General features: G+C 45.1%; 1 protein-coding gene across 12 annotated transcripts in view; it reads left to right on the top strand.

Annotated features, from left to right (window-relative positions):
* The window catches only part of DZANK1 (double zinc ribbon and ankyrin repeat domains 1), a 78,723-nt gene extending 64,573 nt beyond the window's left edge, over nucleotides 1-14,150 (top strand). For 9 of the 12 annotated variants that reach the window (XM_019462421.2, XM_019462420.2, XM_019462425.2 and 6 more), the window contains 8 exons: nucleotides 1,864-1,938; nucleotides 3,495-3,554; nucleotides 3,997-4,093; nucleotides 4,544-4,641; nucleotides 8,297-8,377; nucleotides 8,876-9,003; nucleotides 12,631-12,705; nucleotides 13,158-14,150. In XM_019462421.2, coding sequence (XP_019317966.2) covers nucleotides 1,864-1,938; nucleotides 3,495-3,554; nucleotides 3,997-4,093; nucleotides 4,544-4,641; nucleotides 8,297-8,377; nucleotides 8,876-9,003; nucleotides 12,631-12,705; nucleotides 13,158-13,281 — 738 coding nt within the window. In that variant the 3' untranslated portion in view covers nucleotides 13,282-14,150. Of the gene's footprint in view, nucleotides 1-1,863; nucleotides 1,939-3,494; nucleotides 3,555-3,996; nucleotides 4,094-4,543; nucleotides 4,642-8,296; nucleotides 8,378-8,875; nucleotides 9,008-12,630; nucleotides 12,706-13,157 lie in introns of those variants that run through there. The other 3 variants (XM_019462424.2, XM_053890460.1, XM_019462426.2) reach the window with 2 other exon arrangements.
* The last annotated feature ends 11,639 nt before the right edge of the window (nucleotides 14,151-25,789 follow it).

The following is a 25,789-nucleotide window of genomic DNA, read 5'->3' as shown; positions in this document are numbered from 1 at the left end:
CGCACTTTGCTTGGCTCCTTTCCCTTTCCTGTCCTGCTTTCCACACTTCTTTACTGCCCTCCCCTACAAGCACGGCCTCAATAAATCACCTGTGCATGAACCTTGTCTCAGGGTCTGCTTCTGGGCACCTGACCTAAGCAAGGTAAAATAGTAAATTGTGAACCATCCATGCTTTTACATTCCATGTGTTATGGAGATTCTTGTGGTCAGAGCTAAAAGACCCAGAAGAGTTTAGTCTAGCCAAATTGCACACTGAAATCCATTCTGTATTAGCAGCGGTAGTGATCATAACAGTTGCCGTTTAATGATGCACTCACTATGTACATTATGTTCATCGATCTGTAGCACTCATAACAAACCTACAAGGTAGGGATATTACCTTTGTGGCAGTTTTTAATAATGGCCACAAATTCTTTGATAGTTTTCCCTGCAAAGGGCGGAGTCCCTGTCCCCCATGGATGGGTGGGAGGACTTATGGCAGTTGGGCTAATAACTGAGTGCAGTGGCAGTGATGCCATGGGACTCTCAGGGTGTGGTCCTCTTACTTGGCACGCTCACCTTCAACACTCCTTCTTGGAGCCCAGCCACCCTGCTGTGAGAAGCCCAAGCCCCATGGTGTGGCCACGTGTAGGTGCACCGTCTGCAGCCCTAGCTGAACCCGGGCCTGGAGTCATCCTGGGTCAGGAGCCAGGCAGACGAGTGATGAGAGCCTGGGTCATTCCAGCCTCCAAACATGCAGCCACCTTGTAGCCATTTGAGTTTTCCCAGCTGAGGTGGCAGATGTGTCGAGACAAGACCATCTGTCCCCTCTGTGTCCTGTGGGAAGCCACAAACTTAATAAAATGGTCGTTCAGTGCCACTAAGTTTGAGGTGGCTTTTTACACTGCAGTAGATAATCAGAACAAGCCTTATTTTTGACACCCAGGAAAACTGGCTGAAAGAGCTTTGGTGATCTGCCCAGGACTGCACTGTTGGGTCTTTTGGGGGATTCCAGATTTGAAGCCCCATGCTCTTTCTCTGGCATTATGCCACCACTGTAAGAGACAGCTCTGTGAGAAGACCTCTTCTGTTTGTCAGAACACTAGAAGGAATCTTTAGAAATCAGCCTGTTTGATCCTCTACCACCAAATTGGCCAACATTGAAACTATTTCATTGTCAAGTAGTGCTTAGTTTCCCTTGATAATGTTTTGGGGGTTTATTCATTCTCTCGCCTAATCCAGGGGTCTGCAAACTATAGCCTGTGGGGCAAATTAGGCCCATTACTCAGTTTTACAAATCGAGTGTTATTGGATCACGGCTATAACTAATTTGTTTACTTACTGTCCATGACTGCCTTTGTGCTACAATGGCAATGACCCACAAAACCTCAACTACTTACTATCTGATCCTTAAAGAATTTGTTGACCCCTGTTTGAGGGAAATTCCTCCTGCTGCTTACAGAGGAAGCTTGTCAACTATGATGCTTGGCTCTTGATTAACAAGGCCTGGCTCCTCCAGACACCCAGCTGACGACATCCAGCCAGGTGGCTTGATTAAACTTAATGTGTGTCTCTTGCAGAGAATATAAATTTGGGTCTTTCTTATCCATTCTGGCAGCCTCTGCTCTTTGATGGGAACATTAATTTCGTTCATTTACAATTAGTGGAATTATAGCTATAGCTGGATTTGTGTCTGCTGTTTTGCTACTTGTATTATATCTTACTTAGGTTTTGTTCCTTTGTTTCTCTTTTCCTGCCTTCTTTTGAGTTAATTAAATGTTTGGTTAAATTTACGGTTTAACATCTCAGGATTTCTTGGCTGTTGCTCAGGACATTAAGTCCCACATGCATGGTTGTGAATTCTCTCTAACGGTTTTTTAAAAGCTTATCTCTGCTACTGTCCATGAAGATGGCTATGAAGTTAGCATCCAGCTGAATTACATTCAAGTATCAAACAAGGTGCGTAAGACTTTCAGAAGCTGTTCATTTGAAAATTGACTGGGGGCGCCTGGGTGGCGCAGTCGGTTAAGCGTCCGACTTCAGCCAGGTCACGATCTCACGGTCCGTGAGTTCGAGCCCCGCGTCAGGCTCTGGGCTGATGGCTCGGAGCCTGGAGCCTGTTTCCGATTCTGTGTCTCCCTCTCTCTCTGCCCCTCCCCCGTTCATGCTCTGTCTCTCTCTGTCCCAAAAATAAAAAAAAAATAAAAAAAAATAAAAAAAAAAAGAAAATTGACTGAACTAGTAAATTGTAGCCTATAGTCTATTGAAATGCTTCTGGGTAACCCATGGAAGACATAAGTTTCAAATATTATAAAACTCGACTAAAGGCCAGTAATTTCATAGGATTAGGTAAATAACTGTGCTAAACCTCAGAGAAGTCAGGTTTCAGGCACATAAAGATGTAGTAAGAGTAGGAATTACTGTCGACCCTATTGGTCCTGTGGTTCTCAGGCTTTTTTATACTCACTGAAGTCTGGGTGTAGATGAAAGACCAACAAAAATGTTTGCCTGTTTGTACTTTCACCTATTTGCCTATAATAAATAAGCCAAATTTTGTGGCTATGTCTCTCTTGATCTGCCTCCTTATATGGTGATTGCAACTTTGCTACAGAGCCTTTAATGTGTGGCAAACATTAATTGATTCATACTGGCAGCTTTAGTTTCATTGGGCAAGAAATCAGAATATACAAAAGAATAATGAAAGGATTGAGAAGGTGGATGAAGAAGGCCAGGAAAAGCAGGAGAACTAGCATTTATCAGGCCCTGGCCATATGCCCAGCAGGGAGCTAGCAGTGTCTTTAAAATGAGGACAGACATACAGGCACTGCCTAACTCAGAGGCTGGGAGTGTGCAGTGGGCTGACACCCACAAAAGTGCTTTGAAGTCAAGTAAAGTGCTAAATGCCATGTTTTCAGTTGTGTGGCCAGAGCAGAGCTTGGGTCAGAGAGGTACTTGAGGAGAAGGGGAGTGAGGGACATGAGACGGGGAAGGGGCTGAGTGGTCACACATAAATTTTGGCTTTAGCCTGATCCACGAGGAGCTCTGAAATGTGGGTCACACCACGAAGTTGTCCCAACTGAGGCAAGAAAAGGAGGGCTGTAGCTTCTAGGGTAAGGCAGCACCCATCTCTGGAGGCAGTTGGCCAGAGGAGGGAGTCAGCTGTGAGCTTTTAGCAGCCAACCCAGCAGCTGGGAGGGGTATGCTTTGGGTGGGCACCGAGAGCATATATAATGTGCTATCAAGTAGAAGTGGAGTAATTATCTTCGGGTTTAATATGTGTTTTTTCTTAACCTGTGTGTTCTAGTGTTGAGGAAGTAGCAGGTGGTTCCCTGTGGCGGGAGAGGCAACCAGGTGAGGGTGGGGCAGGATGCCACGCTGTGGAATCGGTCCAGGTGGATATAGAATTCCAGGTCTGGACCATGTATCATCTATCCTAACTTTATAGGCCTCCATTTTACCTCATTTTACTTTCACAGTATCCCTTTGGGGTAGGTCATAATATTTCCACTTTACAGATGAGGAACCTGAGGTTCAGAGAAATTAAGCAACTTGCTTCTTCCAAGGTCCCTAAACTAGTAAGTAATAGAACCAGGATTCAAACTCTGTGGCTCGAGTCTCCCCATGATGTCACCCTAATTCCAAGATACAGAAGGGTTTTAAGCAGGGAAAGGACACCAGTACTTACACAGTTTAGAAAGATGACTGGGGCAGCCACATGGAAAGTGGGCTGGCAGGAACCTGTTGGGATGCCCTTGGGGTGATCCTGGCATATGAAAAGGGGCTGTGGCTGTAACAACAGAGAAGAAGAGCTGCACTGAGGAGCCGTTTAAGAGGCAAAATGGACAAAACATTACAGGGAGGGGAGAAGGTGTCAGGAAGGATGTCCAGGTTCAAGCTTGACTGTGTAGCTAAAGCTGTCATTAACAAAGAGAGGAACAGGTTAGCAGGGAGATTGTTCCTTCTGTGGGGACACAGCAGCCTTGTCATTCATGGTGACTAATTGTTTTCATTGTCCAGAACCTTTACCTCAGCAAGGCTGTGGATTTCAGCAGCCACTTCCTGAGCAGTGTCACTGAGGGTGGTAATGGGCCATTTGGCAGCAGGTCCAGCCTGGGTGAGTTGTACCCTTATGGTGACTTTAAAACAATTGACCAGGAACACATTGACCTGGCAAGGATGGCAGGGAATTGCTTATAGTTTTCCAGCCCAACCATGCATCTCACTGTAATGTTCCAACCATTTTATTCTTCTGGCTTCTCTGAAGTCAGGGGTGAGATGTTTCAAGTCTTTCACAGGGCTTGGGGAGATAGGTTGTGGGGGGTGTTCTTTGGGGCCTATAAACTGTAGTCCCTTTTATTCCTTCCTTCCCACTCATCCTCTGGTCTTAGTCTGGGATGAATGGCTCCAGGAGTCCTTCTTGTGAGGTTCAATCAAGTAGAAACTTCTATAAAAGCCATTTTATTCTTCTGACCTCTTGAGGGGCACAATAGTAGGATAGTTCTATATTATATGTGGGGAGTGGCGGGGGGACATTGTTTTGGTCCTCAACTCTTTGTCATTCCAGTGAGCAACTACAGCCACAGCACCTCCGATACCACTGAAAACGTCAAGAGGACAAAGAATTTCAAGACCAAAACATTTCAAGAAAAGGAGCAGCTCACAGTAAGTGTACTCCTTTGTCCTCACAGCTGTCTTCTTAGGCCTATCTGTTTAATGTTTTACTTTGAGATTTTTTAAATGGAGGAATACTTTTTCATTTTCTGTGCCTTTTTTGGGTGTATTTTTTATTTTATGGAATCCTTTAAAATATGTCAAGATTATTAATTAGAATTAAAGTTCTCATCAGTTTCCTGAATCACCTCTGTTTCCTCTGGGGTCAATTCTGTCTGTCCATCTTTCTCTGTCTTGTTTTTGGTTGGTCTCAAATATGTGATGATCTGTGGTTGCCAGGTCATGTTGACAAGTGAAGGGCTAGTTTGCGTAGTGTCAGTGCTTGCCCTGGGTGTGTGGGCCTGAGGTGCCTGTGGGGGGGAATGGGCATGCTGTCTCCCTGGAGAGTGTTTGGGCAGAACACAAGAGAATGCCTTGGGGTCCCCTAAGTTGCCTTCCCCCTAGAGGTGAGTCTGTGCTGTGAAGGGCTCTAGAGTGTTTCATTCCTGGATGGGGCTCTTTTCATTTCCTTGCTCTCCTTCCATCTGTGTTGTCATAGAGGTCTGGGCTCTGGCCTTCCTGGGCCAGTACTCCCAGGAGAACTCTTTGTTAGGCAAATAATTAACTCTCTGGAAAATAGTTATCGGGGTTTAAGCAGAGAGCACAGGAGAGAGGGGAGGACATCACCCAGCTCAGCCCTTTCCTAAAATGCTCATGAATCCAGCCTGCACCCAACACCTGCCCTCCTTGTTGATTAACTCAGCTTCTTCAGGGCTTCCTGGAGGAAACACACTCATATCTCTGGTGTCTTCAACTGCTTTTTCTTTGCTTTGATTTCCCTCTCAGTCAGATTCCACCTACTTTCAATCTTTGGAATTTCTCACGATTCCTGATCCACTGATGGCACTCTTCCAGTTTCCCACAGCTGTTAGAGTTTTGTTCTTCACAAATATAGAGCATTAACATTTTAACGGGAGCTTTGGAGAAAGAGACAGTGGGTGCCCTTGTTCAGTCCACCATCTTGCCTTTCATTTGGTCCTCTTTGGCTGCAGTAGGAGGACAGATGTGCTTAGCAACAAACCCAAAGCCTGGGTCTCCACCAAGATGGAGATGGGCACAAGTCAGTTCTTCCCTCCTCTTTTCGTGAAGCCAAGCCCTCAGGGCATCCTCATGGGTGCACATACTGGCGCCCAGATTGTTATCATGAGTTCTACAAAGGCAGGTGATTTCTCGCCTCAACTTGTTTTTTTCCACTACATGCTTTACATGTCATAAACACCAAAAAATGTGGGAAGAAGACCTTAGAATTGTATTAACTTTTTAAAAAAATCTATTTCTCCCTGGCCTTGATTTATTTACTTATTTAATTTATTATTTTTTAATTTTTTAATGTTTATTTATTTTTGAGAGAGAGACAGAGTGTGAGCAGGGGAGGAGCAGAGAGAGAGGGAGACACATAATATGAAGCAGGCCCCGGACTCTGAGCTGTCAGCACAGAGCCCAACACGGGGCTTAAACTCACAGACTGCGAGATTATGACCTGAGCTCAAGTCAGACACCTAACCGACTGAGGCACCTAGGCTCCCCATTTACTTATTTTATTTAAATCCAAGTTAAGTTAACATATAGCATAAGAATGATTTCAAGAATAGAATTTAGTGATTCATCACTTACTTATAACACACAGTGCTCATCCCAGTAAGTGCCCTCTTTAATGTCCATTGCCCACTTAGCCTGTCCCCCCACCCAAGACCTAATAAGCAAACTTCAGTTGTTCTCTGTATTTAAGAGTCTTTTATGGTTTGTCTAACTCTCTGTTTTTATCTTATTTTTTTTGCTTCCCTTCCCCTGTGTTCATCTGTTGTGTTTCTTAAATTCTACATATAAGTGAAATCATATGATATTGTCTTTCTCTGACTTATTTTGCTTAGCATAATACACTCTAGATCAATCCACATTGTTGCAAAAGGCAAGGTTTAATTCTTTTTGATTGCCAAGTAATATCCCATTATATAGATATACCACATCTTCTTTATCCGTTCATCAGTCAATGGACATTTGCTTACTTTTTCCATACTTTTACTTACTCTTTCCATACTTTTGCTATTGTCAATAGTGCTGCTATAAACACTGGGGTGCAAGTGCCCCTTTGAATCAGCATTTTTATATCCTTTGGGTAAATACCTAGTAGTGCAATTGCTGGGTCATAGTTCTATTTTTAATTTTTTGAGGAACCTCCATACTGTTTTCCAATTTGCATTCCCACCAGCAGTGCAAGAGGATTTGTCTTTTTTTTTTTTTTAACGGTTCTTTCTCTGCATTGTCACCAACATCTGTAGTTGCCTGAATTGTTAATTTTAGCCATAGAACTACATTAACGTGTATTGCTTATGATTCCTCATACTCTTGGCTTTCTCCCAGTTTAAGTATAAAGTTCCATAAACTTTAACAGTTTTCGAGACTCCACCTGCTTATTCTATGTGTGACCTGAATCCCCCATTGTTATGTGCCTTTATTTTCTCATTTGTATTTAGGGGATAAGTATAAGAAAATAATAACAGCATTCAGTGGTTCACTCATTCAGCAGTTATTTTGAGCACACATGCACCAGGCACAGTTTTTGGTGGTAAAAATAAATTGTGAACAAAAGATATAAAAGTCTCAGACCTCATGAGGTTGACATTCAAGTGCATTCTAGTATAGTTTTCCATAAGGAATGGAATTCAGCCAGAACAAGTGTGTCCCCCAAGACTGCCTGGGGTTTCACTTGTTAGAGTACATTGTTCCAAGCTAATCACTATAGAATGGGGGCAGAGGGGACATAGTCTGAACCCGGCATCTTCTCCTGAAAGGCTCAGAGGCTTGACCAATGCCCTCATCTCTGACTTCCCAGAGAGCCAGGAGGGGGGTAGATATTATTTTCACTATGCATACAGGAAATTGGGAGTCCCAGAACCATCCCAAGTCACCCTCAGATCCATTGATAGAAACACACTGAAAGTAATGTCTCCAGCTTTCTAGACTGCCTCTTCAACCTTGTGGCAGCCAGCATTTGAAATCCTTTCTATGAAGATTGTATATAATGATGAATTTCATCATATTTTGAAAATAGAGAAAAGATCATAAACTCTTCAGATTTCTGATGATAAGTGAGAGCTTTTAACCCCCAAACAAGAGTTGACTTTATCGGTTCACTCATGTGTCGGGTGAGCGTGTTTTCTGGATAGTCATACTTAGGCTGATTCTGAACACCTTATATAGCATGCAGGGTGAATTGTAGGATTCACCCGTTTGCTTTTCCTAGGAATATTTGTTTTCCTTTGTAATAAAACTAGTGTGGGGTTTCTGGGTTTTTGTGAGGTTTCTCATTGCATCCCTGTCCTTAATAAATATAAAACAATGTCCCCAAATATAAAACCTTTCCCAAGACAAGGTTTCAGAGACCAGCAAGCTTTACATTAGCTGGGTTTATTTGTGTTGCTGGCTGTCAAAGATCACACACACGCACTCACGGACACGCATGCATGCAACTTGCTCACACTCGCCTGTCCCTGGGACTCAGAACTTAACCTTGGAGAGGAGGCATTTGCCTTGAGGGTTGAGTTCACACAAGTGGGGCAGCAATATTTTGTGGTGGTGGAAATGACCGTGTTGTATAATCCTACAGCCTGAAAACAGGCTCCTGCTGAAGGAAGTGGGACCGACAGGGGAAGGAAGAGTCTCTGTGATTGAACAGCTGCTCGATGAGGTGAGTACATCCCAAAGAAATCTCTCTGAGGATTTCAGCCTCGTGTTTCACCTGTGTCTCTTTCATGTGGAAGTCTTGTTCGGTACTGGGATCATCACAGGGCCATTTCATTTTAAACTGCAAGTGGATTAACTGGCCAGTCCAGAACTTTACATTAATTGTTATTGGTTGCTAGTTTTTATAGCAGAGAAAATATACCAAAAAGTCATATGAGCCCAAATAATGTGCACAAAGGTGGACAGAATCCCTGGTCTGTGACCCCATGTGACCTTCATGTTTCCTAAAGAAGCAAAGTTGTCTGGGTGCCTGCCTTCCTGATGAGGACAGCACAAGTTCTATGGCACCATGACCCGCAGCTCTGTTATAGGTCAGATCTTAGGTTTCCTGATGTTCCTTTCTTTTGATGGAAAGCATATTTGTTACACTTCATAGGACGGCAGGTGGATGCTGCTGAGAGCAGGGTTTTGTGGCAAGTTTGTCCTTTTCCTTATGCTGCAGGGAGCAGATCCCAACTGTAGGGACAGTGAGGAGCGACCCCTTATAACCATGGCTGTTGTGAATAAGCACCACGAAGCGATTCCGGTTCTTGTGCAGAGAGGAGCAGACACCGAGCAGCGGTGGGGACCGTAAGTAAGACACAGTAAAAGGGCAGCCCTGGCAATGTCACGGCCAGCTGTGACCTCGCACGTGTGCCCTGTTCAATTTGAACCAGTCAGGAACCATTTTTAAACCCATTTGGGCCTTAATCAGAGACTTACCTGCTTCTATTTCCCAAATCTAGGGAAAACAAAAATTTTTAAATGGACTATTGGATTGCCTGATTTTTTGTAGCTTTTATAAAGGATACATTTTGTTAACTCATGAATTTATACTGTTGTGGGGCCGGCAAATCCTTTGCCCTTGGGATGTCAGGTGACATTTTCATCATGATCTGAGCTGTTGACATCCATAAGAGAGGAGTGGCCCCAGTGTATTCCCTGTGGAAATGTACCCATGAAATTACTGCAGAAAGAAAACCTTATCCGTCTGTCTCTGGATGCTGACACCCTGGGGGCGAGCCTGCACATGAGAGTTCACCACATGATTTGGTGAAGCAGGAGGACGATACCAAGTCCTGTTGGGTGCTTCTGTCATTTCCCTAGTCTCAGGGCTGTCCTGCCTCTTGACTTCTCCCAGCTTCGTGATTCTGTTGTTCTCTTGCAAATTACAGCAAAACCTGGGATAGTGAATAACTTGTTCTGCAAGTGTGCCGCAACATGAGCAAACATTTTTTATAAATTTTAACTTGATAAACTAGCGATGTCTTAGGATACAAGTAGTACATGATGCCAGATGTCACATGATCACAACTGAGTTAATGGTTCTTGAAATTCACTTTGATATACAAATGCTTTGGATAACAAGCATGTTTCTGGAACGAATTATGGTCACAAACCAAGATTTTACTGTACTTTGGAAAGGTGGGGTGGAATGTTCCTTGAGGACGGGTTCCATATGTTAATTGCTTATATCCTGCCAAACAAGTTGCCGAACTAGAAGTTCTCCAGGGGTCCTGCAGATATCTGACACTGCTGCCCCCTGAGTTATTTCTGAGACCAGATTGAGGCCCCGTCAGAGCATCATGCAGCCAGCACAGGGGGCCAAGAGTTAAATAGCTTTGCTTCTGGCTTTCTCTGTTTCAAAATTTCCTCTAGTGTTTTTATTGAAAATATATCCCTGTTGGGGCACCTGGGTGGCTCAGTCGGTGGAGTGTCTGACTTCGGCTCAGGTCATGATCTCGCAGTTTGTGAGTTCGAGCCCCGCATCGGGCTCTGTGCTGACAGCTCAGAGCCTGGAGCCTGCTTTGGATTCTGTGTCTCCCTCTCTTTCTGCACCTCTCCTGCTTGCACTCTGTCTCTCTCTCAAAAATAAACAAACATTAAAAAATTGTTTAAAAAATATATATCCCTGTTAATTTTTCTATGTGTGCTTTTATAAGTTCTGCCCAATAGGACAGCTATATCAAGACATGACCCCATTTTTAGCAGAATGTTTGGCACACTTGGTATACATATTTAGTGGCTGGCATTTACTTGCTCACCTTTTCAGGATTCACATTCTTCATACTTTGTCAGCTTCTTCATTTACCCACACTCATTATTTATAAAAATAATGTCACCTTGTTAAGGTATACTTTATATTTACACAAATCAGATAAGCTTTTCTTGGAGCACTTACGTATAATGTATGTGGTTGATACAAAATCTCTTAAGCAGATTTTGAATTGATGCTTATGTATAAGGTGTCCTAGCTTTATGAAAAGTCCAGCTGAGAGGAAGAAACTACTCTGGACACGGAACAGATTACCTGTTTTTCCTTGGTGTTCCTCAGTTTCCATTCTTGCTTCATTACCATTCTATAAATCGACATTCATCCACACGCAATCCCGTTGCGTCGCTACTAACTTTCTGCTCGTACCATCTGTCTGAACAGTGTGTGATAGCCCGTTGTCTCTCCCACTGCATTAGCCCAGTTAGCAGAGTTTAGCTCCATGGAGGGGGAGGGAGGAAAGCCAGACCAGAAGCCCTCCCTCAAAATAGAGCACAGAGATCTCTTCTTCCATTTTAGTTTACGCCAATAGAAGAAAGCAGATTTTTCCACCAGGAGCCAACTCTGTTAAGTCTGGTTTATAATTGTTAGTTCTAAGTGTTGAGACCTGGGTCAGCCTGGCTTCTGCCCCACAGCTGGACCTCTATAGATCCAGGAACATGACCTTAAGACTCCAACCATTCTACTGCTCTTCATGCACAAGCCATGGAGAGATCTGGCTTTCCTGTAAAAGAGGCTCAGTGAGTTGTTCCTTAGCAAACAAGGATTAGAAAGCTCTTCCCCACCCCCTCCCCCGACCCCCACCCCTACCCCTGCCCCAAGCTTGTTTGGCTAGGGGAAAGAAGCAGTCAAGGTAGTCTCTATGCAAGGTAACTCCTGTCAGGTAGCTCAGTGGGTAGCAGAAAGCCCCGCCTTAGTGTTTCTGTTTCCAATGTTTGTATCTTTCCTACCAGAATACACTCATATTCAACCCAAAGGGATGGCTAAGGCGAAGTACGCATTCTTCACCAAAGCCGATACCTCTTATGGGCAGATTTCACAAACACAGACTCAAGGTCTCACTAGGAGAGGGGCAAAGCAAAGTGCCATTTGCTTTTGGACAACAGCTGCCCTCCTTCACTGGCAGTTTCAAACATTTCATCCCTTAGCTCTGCCCCAGTAGCCAGGAGGGACAAATGTAACCATCAGTCTGTTTCTTAGAGCTTCAACTGAGGAGATTTATTCTATTAGGTAATTCACAATTTACAAAGAAAGAATGTGCCTTCATCCTCCCTGATACTTAGATTTGAATAAACAGTTTGAGTTGTTTGTGCATTAATAGTAAAGTTTCTTTAAAGTACAAATTCACAGGGGGCGCCTGGATGGCTCAATTGGTTAAGCATCTGACTTCGGCTTAGGTCATGATCTTGCAGTTCGTGGGTTCAAGCCGCACATGGGGCTCTGTGCTGACAGCTAAGAGCCTGGAGCCTGCTTCAGATTCTGTGTCTCCCTGTCTCTCTGCCTCTCACCTGCTTGCACTCTGTCTGTCTCTCTCTCTCTAAAAAAATAAACATTAAAAAGAACTTAAAGTACAAATTCACAGAACATCATACTGTACCTGCTGTACAAAACACGTTCTAGAAGGTCTGGTAATATAGTACCAAGCTGTTCAGAGGAACAGATTTGTAGGGTATCACCTCTACTCTGAAGCATGGGGTCCTGATAAGAGGGTATTGCATCAAGTGCCATTGCCATGTTGGAGTTGCGTTGTTTGAGGGGCGGTGTACAAAGTTAGAGTTGGCAGTCACAATTCATTACTTTCAAAAACTGAACCGTGGTTACACAGAAAATCTAACCACGGCACCCCCTCCCCACCTAGTAAATGGAATGCACGTTCTCTCAGTTGAGAGGGAGTCACGAAGGAAGAAGATCATACGTCTTCTCAGGAGATATGGCAACTCCATGAATGTATGCAGGTTCCAATGGTAAATGCCATATAAAGACCCAAGGAACTTGAGTGGTGAAGTGACCAACAGTTGAGCCCTATACTACCAGGGAGAAAGGAAAGATGAAAGATAAGGAGGGGGTCAGTGTCATTGGTGTGACTGAGACATTCGTTGTCCGTGTGCCCATAGCATCCTGCATTGCAACTGCTTTAGCAGGATGATTTTCTTCCCCCCAAACAGGCTCCGAAATACAGCTCTTCATGAAGCAACCCTCCTTGGCCCGGCGGGAAGGGAGTGTGTCGCTGCTTTACTGAGGTATGTTCCCGGCATCTGGGGGAGACTTCTGAGGGCCACAGCGATCCCCCTGCTGACTATGATGATTTCAAAAGGCCCCAGTTCCTGAACAGTTAACTCTGTGAATGGGGGCCACCATCCCACCGTGGGTCCCCAGCACTGAGGGCTTCTAAAAGCACAACGAAAATACCCACACACCCACCCAACACACTTGGTTGTAGGACTTTGATACAATGGGAGCCAATGGCCAGGATTGGCAATTGAACGTGTTGAAATCACAGAGCCCCTCAAAAGGTCTCAGGGTAGAGCCACCCTTGAGAGTGAGTCATGGTGGCCTCTTGGGGACGGGTGTAGGAAGGTCGGTCTGGGAGTCTCCCAGACCGGCATCTCCCAGACCGGCCTCTGTGTCAGGGAAGAGCCATCCTTGAGTTCAAGCACCTGAGTGCCTCTATTCATGCCTGTTTCCTTGGCAGATGCAATGCAGGCATCCAAAAGAAGAACACGAATGGCCAGACGGCATATGACCTGGCTCTGAAAACTGGGGATGAGGTCATCACCTCACTCTTTGCTGCTAAGCTCGGCCTGGATGACTCTTAGACCCAAGAGCCTGCGCGGGACCTGATTTCAAGAAACCATCCAGCTCTAGCTATTCTTTGTTTCTTTCTGAGATGTGTTATTTGTGGTTTGGAAATTGAGGTTGAGAGGAACGCATAAGATTTTTTTTTTTTTTTTTTAATATGACAGTGTAAGCCACCATGTGGGCATTTCCCAATATGCTCTGGATGGTGACGAATTTAACATATGTTTTTTAAAGGGTCTGTTGCTGCTTATTTTGGAATTTTCTTTAAAATTTATTTTTCAATAGATAATTGCACATGGTTCAAAGCTAAACAGTATGAAGTGTTAAGTAGTAAAAACTCTGCCATCCCTGTCCCACAGCCACCCACGTCCCCTCCTCAGAGGCTCCAATGATACCAGTGTCATCTGCATCTTTCCAGAAATAGTGGAGGATTATATAAGCACATGTGCGTAACATATGCATATGTACATATAGGGTATGTATAAAATACAAATACAGAGAACAGATATATTCTTTCTCCTCTTTTAAGACAAGTACTAGCAAACTACACACCCGTCTGATGTTTTACATCTTGTTCTATTCCTTAATATCTCTTGTAGGTGGTTCCAAATTAGTACATTAAGATTAACTTTATTTAAAGACTTTCATTTCTAATGTGAAATATTCCTATTGTTGTGGTTTGTTCTCCGGTTGACAAACAAGCTTTGAATAAGCCCATGTGCAGGAATGTGCAATTTTGACTCACTCATTTTTTCAGACTGTTATTTCAGTCTTTGGGTGATAACGCTGCAATCGTGGAGTCCCTAAATAGTTCCTGTTAAACTATGTTGACAGAGTATCTGTTAGTTTAGAATGAGTAATTCAGCACAATAAATAATAGACCTGGTTGAGTGGTTGCTGTTATCACTACCTGCACTTCCTTTCCCGAGACGGTGACTGCGGGAGGACAGGCGCAGAGTCTCTGGGAGGGAAGCCCCCGCATGGGGTTGGGGGGCACCGGCACTGGCTCTCCCCTGTCTGACTCGGCCGGCTGTCTTTGCTGTGGGGGCCACTGCAAGGTAACCAGTGTCCTGAGAGACCCGCGGAGCGTGGTCGGGTCGTTTGATGTCAGGGCTGGTTTGCACTGTCAACCTGGCTGTATGATACAACCTTTCCCAGACTTCTCTGCCTTTATGGTTCAGCTCAGGGTTGGCTGCAAGAGTCACTGCACCAGGTTCCAGATTCCCGAGGTGGAAGTGAAGCCGCAGCCATCACACTAGGAGGGTGGGTTAGGGCACCAGACGCTGCCACCGCTCACACCCTACAGGCTCTGGAATCAATCCTGCAGGAGGAGGGTACAGAGTTCAAGACTATTTTCCCCAGAGCTCAGGGAGCAGGGAAGGCCCCGAGGACCCGTGGGTTCCAGAAACAATCCTCTTGGAGCTCTCAGGGGTCACTTTCATACCCTGAGCACAGGATCCACATCTCTACTGTTCCTTGGGCTTCCACACTTCCTAGGGGAGGGTCCTGCCCTCTATCGGAGCAACAAAGCACAAACCTGACCTCTTATGCCTTTCACTAAAGCCCACCCACAACCCAAATTACCCTTGAGTTTCACTGCTTCAGAATCAAACCTCATTTACAAAGTGAACAGGTGGCTGAAGATTCAAGAACATAGTTTCAAATCCAGGAACTTTCTGATAAAATCCTATAGGGTTATGTAAAACATTACATAAACATTGAACAACATGTTTTTGGGGAAAAATAAAGTGAAACACCTGTTTCAGGCAGGGCCTTTCTGATTTCAAAATTCATGTTATTTCTTGTCCTTTGTGAAGTTTTTGTTTTTTCCTCATGCCACTGTATCAGGGCTTGATACGGGAGAACCACCATAGTGACGCTGAGTGAGGGGTTATTAAAGGAACCGGGCCACAGCAGTCGCGGGGGTGAGTGAGGCTGGTCCTGCGTGGGCCTGGAGCCGCCGTAGCTCAGCAGGGCCGCAGCGCGGAAGGAAAGGTGGGCTCCAAGTGGGATGAACGAGGACAGACTGGAGCCCGCAGGCCCAGTCCTTCCCCTCTCTCCTCTTGGTCACCGGCGGCTTGCAGCAGCTGCTGGCACCCTTCAGCAGGGAGCTAGTTCCAGGTGTCCCAGGCTGGACTCTCCAGGAGCAGACCTGAGATGCTGAGGGACGAGAGACAGAGGAGATCGCATGTTCATAGGGCATCAGCGTTTGCGGAAGGAAGAAGGAGGTGGTGCAGCAGGAGAAGTCACCCCAGATGCAGCCCCCACAAGCTGCAGCCGACTGTGGGTCGGGGTGCTGGCGAGGAGGATTGCCTGTCATCCCACTGTGCCTGGACAGCTGTAGCTCAGTCGCTCGTAGACAGCTGTCCCAGGAAAGCTGTGACTTCAGGCCAGGAAGCTCTCTGAAGTTGCTAATGGCTGGGGGCGGCCTGCTGCCCTGTCTGCTGCTTGCACTCCCTACCCCCAGGTGGTCAGCCCTGCCTGCGGGGCACGGTGCATCTCTGTGTGTTCCATGGAACTGCCCTTCCCACCCTGGCTGCTGGAAGGAGGTCTGGCGGGAGCTGTCCGCATGCACCAGCAAGCCTGCCCCGGGGATGCGAGGGAGGGCAGCAGTGACCCTGATCACAGAGCCCCCACCCTGCAGGCTCAGCTCAGGCCCGGTGGTTGGTGCTCAGGGTGCTGCTGGGCCCCAGATGGGGTGAAAATCAGCTCACTGTCCGTTGGTTGGTGGCTCAGGTCACTGTGACCTTCCTACATCTGGACCCACTTCCAACAACTCCCAAGGCCCAGCCACTCCTGTTGGAGGACCTGTCCTTGCTTTGTGGCTTTGTCCCCACATCCCACAAGGCTCCAGTGGCCTGGAGTTTACCATTACCCTCCTTACCATCAAGGTGAATGCATTCCCACGTGTTTATCGACCAATTTTCCTTGTTGATTTGGAGAGGTGATTTATATCCTCTAGAATCAGAGTGTAATTCTAGACTCTAGAGCAGCAGTATCAAATGGAAATACAATGCTGGCCACATAAATGTTTTCTAGCAGCCAAATTTAGTTTCCGCTGATTCCTAACTTACTACAATTTGTAATGGAATGAAAACTGCATGGGGCACCTGGGTGGCTCAGTCGGTTGAGCAACCGACTCTTGGTTTTGGCTCAGGTCATGATCCTGGAGTCTTGGGATTGAGCCCCGTGTCAGGCTCCGTGCTAACTTAAGATCCCCCGCCTCTCTCCCTCTGCCCCTCTCCCCACCTGTGCTCTCTCTCTCTCTCTAAAAACAAACAAACAAGCAAAACAAAAACACTGTATGTTAATGATTTTCAGCATCCACTAAAATAAAATTTTTCCCATGAGTAACATTGATAGTATGTTTTTGAATCAAGCCTTCATTGCTGGGATGAATATAATACATTCTTACTGAATTCCACTCCTGGATTTTATTTGCTAACAATCTGCTTGTTATTAAATGAAACTGACCTCCATTTGTTTTTGTTATTTGTTTTGGAACCAAAATAATGCTAGACTCACAATGTTACAGCCTTCTGGTTTTTTCCCAGTACTTTAGAGAGGTTTTTGAAACACAGGACTGAATTATTTTGTGCAGATATGATAGAAGGCTTTCGGTATAACTCAGGGCTTTATGATTTTCAGTCCTAAATCTTTGTCCTCTGTATCAGGGCTCACACCAAGAAGCAGAACTAGTAGGAGATGTGTGTCTAGAGACTTGTCACAAGACACGGGCTTAGGTGGTTGTCGGTGCTGACTGGGCAAGTCCAAAGTCTCAGCGTGGGTGTCCGGAAGGGCGGCCTGCAGCTGTGGCCTTCTTCAGGGAGGTCTTCGTTTTCTACTTCAGGTCTTTCAACTGAATCAGGCCAACCCAGACCTGCTAGGATGATCTCCCTTTCTTCAAGTCAGCTGACCATGAACTTTAATCAGACTGCAAATACCTTCCCAGCAACACCTGAATTAGCTCGTGAGTGAGGGCTGGAGCTCAGGCAAGTCGACACTTTAAAAGAAGCCCATCACAGCCTCCATCACAGTGTCATCAATTATTTCTTCTTTTTTTCTACCCCCACTTGAATAAAATCGGTAATACACACATGTGCATCTTGTTTCCCTTTTTGTATAAGGCTATACATTTTTTTCTGCCAGTTGCATGGGTTTTGGGGTCATAAGATTTTCATTATCCTTCTTTTTTGTTTTTATATTTAGATTTGGTTGTTAACCCCTCTTTTGGCCGCCACTATTTCAATAGGTGTGGAAGTGGAGATGCTCGCAGCGGCAAGAGCCTCGCCCTCTGCAAAATGCCGGAGTAGTGAGGATTACCCAGAGCTTCACTGTTCTTTCAGGCAAGGCTGAACCCCCCTCTCCCCACTCCGCCCCACCTGGTCCCCAAACGTGACCTCTGAGAAGGACCAGAGTGACCTAAAATTCAAGTCTGCTTCACTGTCAGACCACTAACCCACCGCTGGGACCTCTCCTGGGGGAGGGGAGGGGAGGGGAGAGGAGGGGAATGGAAGGTTACTTCAAAGGAGGTAGCCTGGAATTAGAGTTCAGCTCATTCATGAATCACTTTGACTTTTAACACTTAGCAGGTATGATTTCAATACTTATTATTTATTGTAATTTTTATATAAATGGCAGGTTCCAGGCCCCTGATCTGGGGTCCCCACGTTTCCAGCTGGGTGGTAATAAATGGCTCAATTTTTAGATGAATTACTCCCAATGCATTTGGAGCCTCAGAAATCCTACTTCTCACCCAAGCTCTGAACATGAGAAATTTTATTCTTTTCTACCCCAAACCCTTCCCCCACTTTATCCTTCATCTGCTCAGTAGAGACATCCTTTCCTCCATCAAATGGAAGAAGGGAAAGAGGCAATCCTTGGGAGTAGTTCCCAAACCATTTCTGATTTTGGCAGTAGAGAGAGGTGTTCTCAAATATAATTTTCTTCCTTCCTTTTTTTTTTTTTTTTACTGTTTATTTTATTTTTTGAAAGAGAGTAAGAGAGAGAGAGTGAGAGTGGAGGAGGGGCAGAGAGAGAGAGACACAGAATCGGAAGCAGCTCCAGGCTCTGAGCTGTGAGCACAGAGCTGGATGCAGGGATAGAACTCACGAACTGTGAGATCATGACCTGAGCTGAAGTCGGATGCTTAACCGACTGAGCCACCCAGGTGCCCTTCAAGTATAATATTCTGTAAAATGTCTACTATTAGGCTTAACTCACATTCTCAGCCCCCGCTATTGTGGCTGCTTTTCTTATTTTTTCTTGTTCCTCCTCAAATTCCCTTTCCTACTTTCTCCAAGCATGGAAAAAGAAACTGGTAAAATCTGGTCGATTCTTTTCTCTGCTGAGCAAGTAGTTGTTTGGAATGGGTTACCCTTAGAGGAACATTCACGCCTTTTCCTTTGCCAAGTGTAGTCTGTTCCTCAGTTGTTTTCTTTTCAAATTTGGGGAGGTATTAGAGATTTTTAGCATTTGACCTTTCAACCCCTTCCCTTAGGATGCTTTGATGAGGGAGATGTTAGCTTCATGGAGTATGAGACACATAACTTCTAGAAACTTCTATCTCTGAACACCCCTTCCTCTAAAATTTGAATAGTGTGGGCATTATTTGTGTTTTTACTTATTTGCTTTAATTTTATTGGGTTTAGAGAGGGCTTGCTCTGAGCTAGTGTAATACTACCATCTTACCTCAGCAGCCCTATTTACTCAGAAATTCTAGATTCTTCACCACTGTTCCAGCCTATATTTCCACCAGAGTACCCATCGCTCACCCCAGACCCTCCATTTCTGAGATCTACCACTGCAGCAAAGTCACCATCTGCTATTTCTCTCTCTTGACCAAGGGCTTCGTAAATATTTAAGTATATTAGATTTTTATTGCTGCATAACTGATTATTCCAAAGCTTAGCAGCTTAAAAATAATAAAACCTTACTATCTGACTGTTTCTGTGGGTTAAGAATTTAGAAGCAGCTGAGCTGGGTGGTTCTGATTTGGGGTCTTTCACCTGAAAGCTTGGCTGGGGCCATGCCTCTGGATGGCTCACTCACACACTGCTGGTTTTGTGGTGAGGCCATCCTTCCTGGTGTGGGCCTCTCCATGGGCTGCTTGAGTGACCTCACAACATGGTGGCCTGCTTCCCTTCAAGTGAGCAATCCAAGAGAGAGCAAGGTGGAAGACCCTTGTCTTTGATCCCCTACAATGGGGATTACACCCCATCAGTGCCACTTCTTCCTACCATGGCCAGCTCTATTCAGTGCGAGAGTCAACCACAAAGACATAATAACAGGAGGCAAGGATCATGAGGGGGCCGTTTGGGAAGTTGGTTGCTTCCGTGAGTAAAAAAGTAGAATGAATTGATGAGAGTCACTAATAGATTTTCTAGAAAATAAGGGTTTCTCTCTCCCTCTCCCTCTCTCTGTCCCTCCCTTACTGATATGTGTGCATGCTCTCTCTCAAAATAAATAAATAAGCTTAAAGAAAGTGAAATTTAATTTGGGACACCTGGGTAGCTCAGTCAGTTAAGTGTCCAACTCTTGATTTCAGCTCAGGTAACAGTCTCATTGTAGTGTGATTGAGCCCTGCATCGGGCTCTGTGCTGGGCATGGAGCCTCCTTGGGATTCTCTCCCTCCTTCTCCATCTGCCCCTCTCTTGCTCATACTTGCTCCACTTTCTCTCTAAATAAATAATTTTAAAAAAGGAATTTAATTTAATTCAAGTTAACTTACCTGACTCCCCTCTTCTCTTTCCATGATCAGTGTTATCTTTAGATGGTAATCAGAAAAAAAAAATCACAGATGCCACTGAGCACCCAAGTGCTCTGCCATCTCAGACTGTCTCTGAGGACAATTTGCTTCTCACCAAGACAAGCAATCCCGGACTTTTCTTCCATCTAAGTCCCACCCCATCTCTTTGTCCCGGTCTGTCTCAGGCTCCTGCTTTCATACTCCGTACATGGGGTAGAGTTATCATTTATCAACGTGCACAGAGAAATGCAGCTTCACACATGGCTTCCTATTTTGCTCATCTTAGCCCTCCCTGCCCCCACTCCCAGCCACCATGCCCGTCTTTGGAGAAGCTGCTGGCAATGGTTAACTTCATGTGTCAACTTGACTTGGTCATGGAGTGCCCGGATATTTGGTTGAGCATTAATTATCTCTGGGTGTGTCTGTGAGGGTGTTTCTGGATGAGACTAGCACTTGAGTTGGTGCACTGAGTAAAGCAGATGGTCGTTCCCAGTGTGGTGGGCATCACCCAATCTGTTGAGGGCCAGATGGAACAAAAAGTTGGAGGAAGGGAGAATTCACTGTCTGCCTGTGGAGCTAGGACATCCATCTTCTCCTAACCTTGGATTAGGACTTACACCACCGATTCTCCTGGTTCTCTGGCCTTTGGACTCAGATTGGAACTACATCACTGGCTTTCCTGGATCTCCAGCTTGCAGATGGCATGGCATGAAGATCCTCAGCCTTCGTAACAGCATGAGCTGATTTCTTATAATAAATCTCTCTCCTTCCTACCCTGTACTACTATTCCTGTTTCTCTAGAGAACCCTGACTAATGCACTCCTTTATTGTTGGTTTTTCCTTTGATATTCCAGGACTATATTCCTTCTCTTCTTTCCTTCAAACTGGGGTTACACAGTACTGGAGGCTAAGTATGGAAAGCAGAGTTCTAAAGTGACTCCCAGTGAGTCACATTCTTACGTAGCCCGGCCAAGAGGGCCTTTGAATATGAGGGACGCCACTCCCATGAGTAGATTATGTGGTATGCCAAAAGTGGGGGGACTCTGTGAGGTAATTAAAGCCCATAATCAGTTAACTTTAAGTTAATCTAAAGATCACTGTGGGTGGGCCTGACCTAATCAGTGGAACCCTTTAAAAGAGCATCTAGAGGTTGGAGATTTGGAACAGCAGAGATTCTCCTTTGTTGATCTGGAAGAAGCAAGCTGGTATTTGTGGGAAGACTGGTGTGAGGCTCTAGGAACTGAAGTCTTCAGTTCTACTGCTGCTAGGAACTGAATTCTGCCATCAGCCAGTTAGCTGGGCAAAGATTCCTGAGCCTCCGATGAGATCACAGCCGCAGGTGACATCTGGACTTCAGCCCAGTGAGACCCTGAGCAGAGGTCTCAGCCAAGCTGTGCCCAGACTCCTGCCCCATGGAAACTCTGTGATAATAAATGTGGGTTATTGTAAGCAGCTACTTTTGTAGTAGTAGGTTATAGAGCAGTAGAAAACTACCATGCTCTTCAAAAGGAGGTCTGTGCAATGTTATCTGGCTATGAGCTTAACTCCGGGCCAAAAAGATAAGGATCTTGGTTCAGAATGTGGAACCCCTAAGTCACAAGCACACAGTTTTGCCTGGTTGACTTTGCAGCAAATCTTTCCTGCTAAAGGAAGCAGCATGTTGAATGAACTCTTTCTCGAGACCTAAAGTCCCTGCGTGGAAAGCAGATTCTTCCAGGATCCAGCGGTTCCTATTGTCCCTCTCATATGTCATGGTGGGGAGGCAGCTGCAGGTGGCATCTGTCTACTTGGCCCCCCTCCTGCCTGTCAGGTCTAGAGACACTGGATTCCTTCTGCTTCCCTCCGGGTAACAATTCTGTTGTGAACACCCTCAACCAGTCGTGGCCCTTCGCTGCCTGCACGAATGAGACCAGTGGCTCAAGTCCACGTTTCAGTCTGGACAGAAATCTCTGCCTGCCTTGGATCCAGCTGGGAGCCACTTCGTCTGCTCAGGTTATTCTTCAGGCCTGAAGTCCTGTAAGTTTCAGGGTTGCATCATTCCAGAGTTACTGTGTCCTCCAGCTTACTACTCTACACATGGATCATCACTACGTGGTTTCTTTCCCCTTGGAGTGACTTAGTGTACAGGTCAGTGAATTTGTCATTTTCACATCTTGTTCTTTTTCCTAGAGCCTTTGACTTGGGCATAGAGGGCTTTCAGATACCTTTGCTTTGATCTCTATCACCACCCCCAAGAGGCCTGTCATTCTTGAACCTCCAGCTGTACCTGTGGCTGGGACCCCTACACTGCACCTGCTAAGATGCCAGTCTCCAGGACCCAACCCTGTGCCTTACTCAGGCCCCCATCCACCCACTCTGGTCCCCTTGTCGCCTCCTTCCTCCTGTCCTGCCTTGCGTCCTGCCTTTCTTCAGGTGACCCACGGTTGTCCTCATGAGAAATCCAAACGCCTTCCCCAAGTTGGCAGGTGACTCCTGGATTAGAGGGCCGCAACCATCACTCCAGCCTCTCTCCTTGCTGTTCCTCACTGAGACTGTACCTGAGCCTGAAAAAGTTACCTGGGTGTGCTCTCTCAGCCCTGGGCCTGTGCACCTGTGGCTGCCTGCCTCAACTGCCTCTGCTTCTCCCTCTGGAAGAAATGACCAGTCCCTGCTGAACTTGTCTGGCCATATGCCCATCTCTCTAGGACACTGAACATATGTGGGCACTAAATCCAGTTTCTGCCATGTGGTAGGTTCTCAAAAATAGCTGTTGATGCAATACATTGCGTGGCTTTTGGGGCAGAAAGTTTTCTAGCCAAACTGTAGACTTTGTGGCAGGGTGTCTTGGCTGTGAAGTTTGAAATACACAATTCTTACTTTTTTTAATGTTTATTTATTTTGAGAGAGAGGGAGAGAGCATAAGCAGGAGAAGGGCAGAAAGAGAGAGTGAGGGAAAATCCCAAGCAGGCTCCATGCTACCAGCGCAGAGCGCAATTCGGCACTTGATCCTACGAACTGAACCGTGAGATCATGACCTAAGCCGAAATCAAGAGCTGGGTGTTGTAGACTCTGGGTCTAAAGTTCTTTCTTGTCCAGCAAGAAAGCGGAATGCAGGATTAAAATGCGAGAGATGGCTAATGTCTGGGAGAAGACAAGAGCCCAATTAAGGGTCTTTGCTCCATTTTTATTAGGATCAGAAGGCTTACAAACATGGTGATAAACGTGCACAAAGATAATAAGTCTGTGAACATTAGCTCATGGGCATGAGGGAAAGGGGGCTTTGAAGATATACTGTTAAGGGTTTGGGTCAATGTAAACCAAAATCCTGGAGGAGCAGATGGTTGTTAACCTCAGACTTGAGGCTCTGGGTGAGTTTATCTTAGCTAGCCTACGGGATAAGAAAGATAAAGCATGCTACCTCAGGGTCAACAAGGCACCTTTCTTTTGCTAATTAGCTCTGCTCTGGGCAACTTCACCCTGTCAAGGTCTATAGCCCTATTTACCTGTTTACCTAATTTGGTCCTTCCTTCCTGTGAAAGTAGCTTTCTGCTACAGTGTTAAATTGGGGGGCTTATCCACCCTGAATACCTAATCTTATTTACCTCATATGCCTTTGTATTAGGACCTTTGCCCCCCCCCCTCTATACTGGAACTTTTGCCCCGCCCTCTCTATACTTAATTACCTAATCTTCTTTACCCAAACTTGGGTGTGAGCATCCTATGGCTTTGTAATTCTTTATGCCTTTTTAACCCATTGGTGCAAGCCCAGGGAATTCCTAAACTTATTCCCCACAGTCAGGCACTCTAAACGAATGAGCCACCCAGGTGCCCCATTTCTTCTGTTAATTTTAATCTGATAGTTCTGCTCTAAATTTGTAGGTAAAAATAAAAGTATGCATGTCAGTAGATTAGAAAATATTTGGGTATTGTCTTTTCTAACTTAAACTTTTCTTTTTTTTTTTTAGTTTTTTGTTTTTTTAGTTTAGATTTTTGTTTTTTTGTTTTGGTTTTTTTTTCCAATATATGAAATTTATTGTCAAATTGGTTTCCATACAACACCCAGTGCTCATCCCAAAAGGTGCCCTCCTCAATACCCATCACCCACCCTCCCCTCCCTCCCACCCTAACTTAAACTTTTCAAAATAAATATTTTAAAATGTAAAATAATACCCTGTTTTGTGGGTTTATGTGCTGTTACAAGACAGGCAATGTAGTATGTTTTGCCTCTTAGCCACGTTTATAGTCAAGGTAGATATTTAAGCCCCATTAAATGCTGGCAGTCTGAGTAATTTACTATTTGTCTTATTGAAATAATTGCTTTTATAAACCATTATGTGTTTGTTGTAAAAAAAAAAATTAAAGCAATGCAGAAAACTCAAATAAAGAAGAATTGTTGAAATACCACCATCCAGAGATAGTTTCCTAAACATCTCTCTACACATAGACTATCTTACATAAATATTTTTGTTCAATAATATATTGACATTTATTTCCTTATTGAAAATCCTGGTTTTACCCCATATACCAAGAAAAATACCTTGTGAAATACCTCTCTGTTGTAGGTTGCGATCGCTTATGAACTCCGGACAGCAAAAACAGGATCAAAACAAGTTATTACGGCCGGGCCAGACAGGGAAACACAACAGGTCCCGAAAGTCTGGCCCTGAACAAGATTTGGGAATGTCTTATAAAGGCTGTATCGACCAATTGGGTTGCAAAGGGTGGCAGTTGGAAATGGCAGGCACCAATTACACAATGTTGTAGGTTTTTAAAATATAAGGCAGGCACCAATCACACAGTCCTGAAGAATTTTAAGATATAACTTGTTGACTCCAGCCAGTTGAATGCTAAATCATGTTTACAATATTAGTCTTCTATCTATTCGAACAAGATGCGGTGCCCGAGAATGGGGAAGGTGATTACGCCAAGCAGGTTTACAGAAGCTCAAACAAGCAGTTAAGAGGAAGTTCTATTTCTCAGTAACTCAGCAAATGTGGTTTTAAGCAGAACTACTATCTAGGGAACAGGAACAGCACTTCTAGGAGAGCCCAAAACAAACACTGGTTCAGCATCTCAACTCTGGGGTCCTTCTAAGCTTACATAGGTCATAGTTTACTCCCGGGCTACAGGAGGCTAGCCATGCTCGCCCTTTACACTGTCGTGAGGGGCGCCTGGGTGGCTCAGTCGTTTAAATGACTGACTCTTGGTTTCCACTCAGGTTATGATCTCATATGATCTCACAGTTCCGCTCAAGTCATGATCTCAAGGATCCCTGCTTGGGATTCTCTCTGTCCCTCTCTCTCTGCCTCTCCCCACTTGCGCTGTCTCTGTCTCTCTCAAAATAAATACACTTAAAAAAGAAAAAAACTTAAAAAAAAAACAAAACCTGGACACGGGTGCACACAAATGGAATAATACCTCAGGATGGAAAGCCCCTCTCTGAGACCTAACAAGAGCTGAAATTTCTTACTCAAGCCCCTTCTCGTGTTTCTTATATGTCACTTTTCAAAGTTCCGAAGAGGGCGCGATGACTTCACATTTAGCTGAAGTGTGCCGGGGGCGCCTGGTGGTTTTCACGTTTGTGCCCTTTCGGTGACCTAGTTGGAAGGTAGCACGTCCAGTGTCACATTCCCACGTTTCTCAATGCCCCACAGAATGGAGCCAACAGCACCGCGGAAATGTATGGTTTTGTTACTGTTTTGTTTCCTCTTATCCTCCCCAGGTGGTAGCCGCAAGGTGCAAGCAAGGGTGTGACGTTTTCAGCCAGAGGGGAAGCCTAGAGGCATTGGCACAGGGAC

The sequence above is a fragment of the Panthera pardus genome, unplaced genomic scaffold, assembly GCF_024362965.1.
Source record: "Panthera pardus isolate Hobbes unplaced genomic scaffold, ASM2436296v1 HiC_scaffold_25, whole genome shotgun sequence".
NCBI lineage: Eukaryota > Metazoa > Chordata > Mammalia > Carnivora > Felidae > Panthera > Panthera pardus.
The sequence above is the reverse complement of the archived record's forward strand: the minus strand, read 5'-3'. Positions and strand labels throughout refer to the sequence as shown.